This window comes from Halyomorpha halys, unplaced genomic scaffold (assembly GCF_000696795.3).
Source record: "Halyomorpha halys isolate HHAL.00 unplaced genomic scaffold, Hhal_1.1 Scaffold384.1, whole genome shotgun sequence".
In the NCBI taxonomy this organism is placed as follows: domain Eukaryota; kingdom Metazoa; phylum Arthropoda; class Insecta; order Hemiptera; family Pentatomidae; genus Halyomorpha; species Halyomorpha halys.
The window spans coordinates 327,790-337,540 of record NW_027107790.1 but is presented as its reverse complement, the minus strand read 5'-3'; the positions used below and the strand labels follow the sequence as shown (position 1 = coordinate 337,540).

At 33.6% G+C, this 9,751-nt stretch overlaps 1 protein-coding gene across 1 annotated transcript in view; it reads left to right on the top strand.

Annotated features, from left to right (window-relative positions):
• The first annotated feature begins 1,270 nt into the window (after nt 1-1,270).
• NiPp1 (nuclear inhibitor of protein phosphatase 1) overlaps nt 1,271-9,751 on the top strand; it is a 51,361-nt gene continuing 42,880 nt past the window's right edge. The window contains exon 1 of the mRNA XM_014422659.3: nt 1,271-1,437. Coding sequence (XP_014278145.1) covers nt 1,409-1,437 — 29 coding nt within the window. The 5' untranslated portion in view covers nt 1,271-1,408. The remainder of the gene's footprint in view (nt 1,438-9,751) is intronic.

Sequence of the window (9,751 nt, the reverse complement as noted above, 5' to 3'; positions counted from 1 at the left end):
AAGCCCTCCAAAGTGGGGCGAAACGTTGATTAACAATAAATAGTTTTCTTTTACTATTTTGATACCCGTATTGGCCGCCACTATAACTATCTTCCTACAAAATAGATACTGGTGTGAAAACTTAGGAATAGATCATTCCTTTGATAAGATATATTATTATGATTAGGAAAATTAAAAACTAAAGAAAAAACTAAGACTAAAAACATTTCACAGATAACGAAAAACAAATCTTTCAGACTTCTTCATACATATTCAGAAAACTTGCCAAAATGATTCCTACAAAATATCCCTCAGATGACCAATATGTTGATGAAATTTCATATCTATTTAATAATATTGACCGAGTATAGGTCCCTTATTCTGCTGCCGTTATCAAGATCAGGAAATATAAAAAATATTTAAAAGAAAGATGACCTGGGTTCAATCAAAAGAACCCAAATAGTAATGAAACTATTTATTACTATTAATATTTGAGTTGTTTTGACCGCACCCAGACCATCTTCCTGATATATACTACATATGTTCATCAACAAATTTCCAATAAATTCAGTATTTTCAGTACTCTTGACAAAGAGAAGAGGGCTCTTATCGAGCTTGTTATTCGCTGGTCTATCTAAATCCGTTGATCATTTATTAATGTTATTGTGAAGCCGAGGCATTTGAAACTGTACACTTTCGGAACCGATTTGCCATTCATGAAGACCATGTTTAGGATGGATTTTTCGGTTTACAATCATATACTTATTTTATCTTCATTTACTTGCAAGCTGATTTCCTCGTCTTCTCTTATAAGAGACTTTCCACGGCTAAGTTGAGCAGCATTGGTGAGAGTTCATCTCCGTGTCTCAGACCTGTTCTGCCTTCAAAGGCTTCAGACACCTCTTGACTGTGCATTTTGGATCACTCCTGCACGCTATCGTCAGTCTTACCAACTTCACGGATATTCCCACCTTACTCATGATCTTACAAAGACTGTTTCTGTCTACGGAAACATAGGCTGCTTTGAAATCGACAATTAAGGCGCGCACATTCAAATCTATTTCCCATTGTTTTTCGAGTAAATGTTTCAGGACGTAGCTCTGGTAACTTTAGTGATGTGGGGTACTAATTTGTATTGCTTTTATTGTGATTGGCATAAAAGGAAGAGAAGAAATTATTAATTTTTATTTATTTTACCTAATTAAATTCGTAGATTCTATATATATCAAAAATTGAACTTCAACATTGTAGTCTTCTAACTTCATGTTTAAAGTTCGAGGAAGGTATTTACCCTGTTACAAGTGTCGTTAAAAAGTTTGTTGTTGATAAGGACTTAGGTTATATATTCAAATTATATTTTTGGTTGTAGTTGCTTTTTGGTAACCCAAATTGTAATTTGAGAAATTTACTTCAATTTATTGATGAGGAAATGGCAAATCATTATGATATACCTACTTGGTAAGTTTTGATTTTTATTAATTAGTATGATTTAAATTGAAAATTTCTAAATAATTATTTAAGATAATTAAATTTCTTGTTATTTATACCTGAGAAATGGTTATTGAGTGCTTGGATAAGAATTCTTCAAATTTTTGAAATTTATTATAATATTTTTAAATTTAATGACAGTTAAGAATACTTTTGCTATAATTTTTTTGGTAGTTTGTCTATTTTAATTATGTAGTATTAATGTTGTAGTATTAATGTTGTAGTTGAAGGTAAATAATAGTTATTTTTAATAATTTGATGGCCTACCACAGTACCAAGATATTCGATAATTTACCCCAAATTAGCATAATGTTAATACAAAATATGTTATAGTTCTGACTTCGGTTTTCTTTTTCAATCTATTCATCACCCTTTTTTTCATATATGTTTTCTGTTTATTGATGTAATTCCCTCCTGAAATTTTACCTTTGATACGATTACCTTTGAGTATCTTATGCTATATAATAATCATGACCTAAGGAATAATTCATAAGCCGAGACATTCACTTACACTCATGTCAAAATAAGTTTTAATGGTTTAATTATTATTCTGTCAGCATGTTCACATATTTTAAAAGGAATGTTCTTTAATATTTTCAAGAAATCAAGTAAAAATTATCTATATTCTTTTTTTTTTTTTTATTGGTTATCCTGAGAATTTTTCAACTTAATTTTTATCAAACTATTATTTGAAATTAAATCACAGTTTATTGAAAATTAAAAATACTCTACATCTTGTTAGAAATTTGGAAGTTATTTAAAGAATTGGATCTCCTGTATCTAAAATTATTTGTCTATTTATATTTTTTACTGTAATTATAGACCCTTTTCCACATCCCAGATATCTGTCATGCAAGTAATACTGCAACAGTTAGCAAATTTGACAGTGCTTGTCAAAAAGCTGACAGTGAGCCTAACCTCGTTAACAATTCAACTTGAATGAATGATAAAAAGTAATAACACACAATACTTTTCACCATAAATAGTAACAAAGAGGAATTCTTCACCCGCTCGATTTATGAAAATATGTTACCTATGCGCTCTACATAATGAGACAGGACAACTAAGTGTTAGCAATTATGTAACATCGTTGGTGATCTTTATCTCGAAAATATTTTTTGTTTATGTAAGGATTTAGTCAGATTTTGCTGTAGATTGTTTTATCAAAATTTGAAATTGAATAAGTCTAAGTTGACCCAAGATGGATGAATCATTTAAATTAGAGTATTTTAACATTATATCTAAAAATTTATACTATTTATTTATTTAATATCATATCGGCCTGGTGGATCATATATGGTTAATGTAAGGGGTATATTTTTTTTTAACAATTGATCTTGGGGGGGGGGGTATAGTCTTGTACAAAAGACACCCCTAACTATATTCAATGTTATAAAACATTGAACATTATGAACATACATGTTCATAATAGGTACGATTATTAGGTATGATTATTCAATGTCAAGGCATCTGTGTACAACTGTTAGTAATCTTATATGCACAGATAGTTGCAAGTATTACCAACTATCAAACAAATCATGATAGTACGACATTAGTGCCACAACAGCAAATGACTTAGTTTTCATGATGTTTGTTAGTGGCTGTGACAGTTGTCACTCTCACCGTAGCCATGGAATCTATGTTTTAATTCGCAACTCTGCGAACCCTTACATGATGCTTGTATCATACTGTAAATTGTATTGTAGCAAATAGGAATATTGCATGTTAAATTGGAAAAAGATAAATACTGTTAAATACTGTAAATACTGTTGGAGCACTCCTTCTATACCAGGCTAAAAGAGTTTTAGTCATAAAAATATAATAAAAATTGTTTTATTTGGCATTATTTATTATATTTATTCATTTTAAAATAGATTTTAGGAAGAGAGTCCAGGTGGTGGTCAATAAATTTACTAAATAGTTTAAAAACCTATTTAATGTTAACCAGCATTTTGCCCCACTTTGCAGGGCTGATGTAAAAAGGTTGAGAACTGAGAATCTCAGTCATCAACCATTTTACATCAGGATTAACCCTAACGAAGCCCTGCAAAGTGGGACGAAACGTTGGTTAACATTAAATAGCTTTTTCTACTATTGTGTGCCTTTATTGACTGCCACCCGGACTATCTTCCTACAATCTCCTTCAAACGGTCAACCATCTTCTTCCAAAATTAAAATAAAAATGACCACACTGTTTTATTTTATTGCCTATTTGCATCATCGGAGCATTCTTGTAAAGTAATTGTATAGCCCACATTGTCATGCCTATATAAGGCTATTGTGTTGAAAGTAGTCCCCCCTAAAATTGAGAGAAAACAATATTTCAAACAACGAAAGTCGATATATTATGGAGTACAGTAAACTTTTATTTAATAGACACCTTCGGGAAAGATGATCTTGTTTGTTAAACAGAGATATCTATTAAGATGGACTAGCTATAAAAAGAACACAAAAGTAAAATAATAGAATTATGTGTATATCATTACTTAAGCTGTGTTACCTCATATGTTTGAAAAAAATCATCAATATTATTTTTATATTATTTTAAAAAAAAAAATTAAAGCATTAATCAAGTGATATCTCCTCCCAATCATTGTTTTGTAGGATGCGTTTTTAAATCATTTTTGAGACTTTAGAAAATTGGGGGATGGTATTGTCGAATTTCGAGGATCATTGAGGGGTGCCCCGTGACAATATTGTTAAATTAAAATAAAATGCCCTCAATTGTCAGAGAAAGGCCATGGAGAGTGCATAGACCTATTTATTTATGTTTTTGGACTCTCCGGTTTTTGAAACATAAAGATTCAAATTTAGATGTGTAATTAAGCTAATTCGTCATCAACAATGAAGTGACCACAGTCAGCCACAGCTGGTATATGGATGACCTCAAACTATACACGAAAAACAAAGAACTGTTACAAAATATGGTTGAAGCCATTTCATCTTTTACAAGTGACATAGGAATGTCATTTGGCCTCGATAAATGTGCAGTGCTCCATGTAACCAAGGGGAAAGTGGTTAGTAAAAAGAATATTCTGATTAATGAAGAAGAGTGCATAAAGGAAATTGAAGCCAATAAATTATATAAATAATTGGGTATGCAACTAATTTCCCCAAAAGATATGTAACAAGAGCTTTTTACAATGCTCAAAATTATGTTATGAAAAGTGCTCAAAATCCAACTAACTGGGAAACAAAAAATCAAGGCCATCAACACCTGGGCTATACCTGCTCTTGGTTATAGCTTCGGCATCGTGCAGTGGTTAAACACTAGTCTACAGAAGATGGATTGCCTTGTATGAACAACCCTCACACAAGAACGGACCCACCACTCATTATCCTCTAAAGCTCTTCTATATTTACTTAGGAAAGATGGAGGATGTGATTTGCTAAATATTGAAGAAGCTTGCTGCAAACAGGAAGAGGCCCTACGCCAATATTTTCTCGCAAAAACAACAGGGGTTTATCTCGCCATCTCAAGGATGGATTCTGGTTTAACTGCTTCTAATCTGAGCAAAGGTTTTGAATCAACAATCATGTTAGAAAATGAACGATTGATAGAATGGAAGAACAAATCTCTGCATAAGAGATTCTACAGCAAATTAAATGATAGCTCCATTGACAAGGAATTATCAGTCGAATGGTTAAATGCTGGAAAATTATACTCCAAGACAGAAGGGTTTTTGATCGCCATTCAAGATCAGGTTATTGTCACCAAATCATATAGAAAACATGTTCTTAAAGACGCAACAACACCGGATAAGTGTCGATTATGCTCAGTAATGCTGGAATCAATCCAACATATCACAGGTGGATCTGGAATGCTGGCTGGTATTGAATATCTCCAGAGGCACACAATGTGGCCAAAATTTTTCATCAGGCCCTGGCAATGAAGTGCAACTTCATTGATGATAAAAGCCCATATTACAAGTAACACCCAAATAGACTTCTCCAAAAATGTTCTCTCAAGTTCTATTAGGATGAATCAATTATTACGGACCCTACACTACACCATAACAAACCAAATATCCTCCTTATATATCTAAAAAACAAAAAAGCAGAACTTATTGGTGTTGGGATCCTCAAACGATATTAGGAATTGGCGGTAGAGTTGAAGGAACTATTTCATTTGGAAGGTGTTACCACTATGCCAATCATAATATCCACCAAAGGTCTCATACCAAAATCAACAGTGGCTCAACATTCGGTTCTCTTAGACACAGCTCGTATTAAACATTTAAAAAAAAAAAAGATAAATAAACAAAAATATGAAAATGATTGGACTTTTGGCCCCTCACCCCAAATACTCTTCCTGCGATAGCAAGAAAAACATATGATCATAATAGTAAATTCTTTATTTATTCTCGAACAAATCCCTCACATTTAGAATAATACTACAAAAATAGTAAATGGGCTTTAGAGCCATAGAGTAACAGATAAAAGAACAAAATATTTGATACATAATTAAAAACAAATTAAATCTGTACTGCTACAACCCATGAAGGGTTACGGGTGAACTACTTGTAAAGAAGTACTGTTACTATACCAACTGTTGTGCAAGGAGGTAGTTTGTTCAGAATCCCTTCTGATTTTTTCTCTATTATGGGTAATAATTTTATGATAGCTACAGTTAAACAGAAAATATTATCTTCCACTGCCAGATCGAACCCAGGTCCTTGGAGTTAGTAGCACAGTGCCTTACCAATGAGCCACCCACTTCCACATTATTATTACATAATAATAAACCATAATAAAGTATTTTTTAAGTCTTTAAACAGAAACAAATAAAATTCTGATCCTAATAATTTAAAAAAATAATCATTTAGGAGAGTAATACTAAAAGTTTAAATATCTACAGAATTAATACAGCCATTTTTATTAAGTCTGATTGTAAATAAAAAACATAAATTTTCATCCTATTACTTGAATAATTTGTTAAAAGTTAGATGCCAGGAAAAACTTATGATGGTAGGAAGGGTAAAGCCACTTCAACTCATAAAATTAGGAGATGGAGGCATCCTTGGGGATACTGAAGATGAATTGTACAAGTCAATTTATTAGTCATTTTAGTTTTGCCTCAAGATCCCCAGTGGAACCACTATTATACTGTACAACAGTAGTGAAAGTTGATTGAGGTTTTCAAATGGAAATATATGACTAACGTAATTTAGTCACTTTAAAGTGGAAAAGATGTGACAGGAGATATCGAAGACATGGTTTTTCCCAGAAAGAGTTTAGTCAAAGGTGATTCCAAAGTTTTTAGTGGTTGAACGGAAGTTTATGGGATAGTGTCAAGATATGTTAATATGTTGCTTTAGAAGGTCTCGATACTGAGTGTTCAGACTTCATTTATACAGTGTTACTAGAGTTAAAAGAAAGGCAGGAATGAAATATTAGCTAAAATAGAGGAGCTGAAATAAACAGGGGATACCTGAAAGAGAACCCAGCCTTTCTAGCACTTGAGGGAGCCAGTCTGTAAATGTTGTTTAGGAAACAGATAACTCTAGCAGAGGCTACCAGCCTCTTGATCTAGAGGGTGTACAGATGTGAGAGGAACCAGTTCTCTGAATTTGTGGGCTTTGGAAAGGAAAGAGGAAGGACATTGAAATAACATCTCCAAAGAAATACTTCATAAATTGGTCTGGAAATATCCTGTAGTGACCAGTTTTCCCAGGTCAGAGTGGGTGTTTTTTCTGAGGGAGAATCATAACCTAATTAATCTATGTCTGATATTGATTTTGAGGAGCATCTAATATCATTATTTCTTTCATCTGTTACAAACGTTTTTGTTTTATCATTGTATTGATAACAGGTTACATTTATTAGTATTTTACTATTTTAGATGATTGTAGATACATAACTGCAATAAATTAAAAACAATATAATTAAACCTTGCTTGATGATTCCACAGCTCTAAGGGTTTCAGGTTTCATTTCCTAGGTGTGGCAGTGCACTGGTGAGGACTGACTAGATCCTCTGGCCATACCGGTCTGGCTAAAGTCAGTTGTTGCAGGATTATTATTTTTCCCAAAATAAATTATCTACAAATTTATTTCTTGAATCATGTTTTTGTTGATCTATATTTAATCACTTTTCCCCATTACTGAGTGGCAAAAAGTCCTAGTGATAAAATTTATGTCTGCTTTCAGAGTAGAGGGGTTCAGATGTATTAAATTTGTACTTTGTTGGCCACAACCTTAATAAAATTGTCCAGGCTTCTTTATAGGGGAGAGTCCATTAGAAGAAGGTTTACTGTATATAATATCAGATTATTCATTCTATTTTTACATGATCTTATGTTGAAATGCAATATGAAATAAAAGGGAAAATAATTTTATTTTGGGACAAAAACCTCTTAAGAACTGTTAAAATTTAAGGACCAAATTATTTCACCAATTTTAATTAATAAACAAAATGTTCTAAACTTCAGCTAATAAGGAACTATGATTCATTTGCATATTCTAGTACAACTTAAAGAATCAAACTTCCATGGTAGAAGAGATTATAGATTATAAATAAAGAACATCAATTTAGAGGTGATTAAGTTGATCATTGACTTAAACCACCTCTATCTCGGAAGTTATAGTCTTTGAGTATGTACTGTAATGTGTAACTGAAGTTTTTGTTCCTGAAGACGGCATATAATGAAAACGTAGAACATTTGATTTATTAATTAAAATGGGTGAAATAAGTTTCCCTTAAAAATTTAATAAATTTACATTCACCTTAAATAAATTTAATATATAATTACATTGTTCAGAGTTTATGAAAGTTTGTCTGGCTATTTTTTTTTTTACTAGAGGATCGTATTTAATCGCTCTGATGTAATGTTTCATCATGACTGGACCAGGTTTAGCTAACCACGGAGGCATAGAGCAATCGTTAAACGATCGTCGAGGATGGTTGAACATACGCTTGTGCGGGGTGGTGTTAGTGGGCGTGCAGAGGAGAGCCGTATAGAGTGAAGTGCTATGTCAAGTACATCTTCCCATTGCTCAGGTCTCTAATCCAACGTCTTACGAGCAAGCATAATACTCTTCCATATTATACCATTATATATATAGTTGACCGTAAAAATTTATATATAAGAAGATGGTCAGGGTTGCGGTCAAAAAAAGAACAAATAGTTTATAACTATTTTAATGTCCGACGTTTCGCCCCACTTTATCGTTATTCCTAAATTAGAAAATTATTATAGTTATTATTATTATCATATTTCTGTATCTTTCTCTTATTATTTTTCATTTTTCGTCATATCTTTATGACTACTTCCTGTATACGCGACGTATTTAAAATAGCTCTGCTAAGTGGGGCGAAAGGTCGGACATTAAAATAGTTATAAACTATTTGTTCTTTTTTTAACCGCAACCCTGACCATCTTCTTATATATACCATTATATCTTTCCACTTGTATGTTTTCGAAAGATGAAAGAACATAAAAGAAACAGAACGTTGATTTGTCAAAACATTAAACGGTCTATTAATAAGATAATGGCGCCAGTATCGTAATGATTCCACAATGGCATACGCTTCCTTTTCGATGAAAGAGTGTTGTAATTCTGATTTGTTCAGCGTTCTGGAAAAGAAAGCAAGGGTCTTCCTAGTTGCCTCTGTCGGGGTTGTCTGGTCTTAGGCGATTTCTCCAGCCTGATGTCTCTTTACAGAAGGTCCACGACAAGGCGTATTCATTAATAGGTTAGAAAGGAAGACCGTGCCAGGGGATGAGCCCTGGACACTGACTAGGTAGAGGAGGTCTAGGTGAGAGAGTCTGAGGCAGAATAACAGTTCTAGTTGCCGAGGTGAAGCGGACGGACTAGAACTGTCATGATAGGAGCCAGCTTACTAGTTGCCGAGATGAAGCGGACGGACCAGTAAGCTGATAAGGCTAGGTGCAGCTCTAGTTGCCGAGATGAAGCGGACGGACTAGAGCCGGGGAGAGACGGGAAATTACACTGGTAGCCGAGATGAAGCGGACGGACCAGAGTAACCGTTAAGGATTAGGTTACAATCTTAGTTGCCGAGATGAAGCGACGGACTAAGATTGCTGGAGAGAAGGAGAGGAGATTGGCCATCGTCTTAGGTGTGCGTACAGAAAAACAACTTTTGCGAGCATAGATTGGCAATAAACTTCTCTATCTCAAGCAGTGTATACGCCACCTGTGCCATGACTAGACCCAGGAAAGGATGTGGATCTAAGATCAAATTGGGGGATTTAGAATCCCTTATTTATAGGCCTAGTCCATGCGGCTATGACCGAGAAGCGGTCGGTACATGTCTGCTTGAG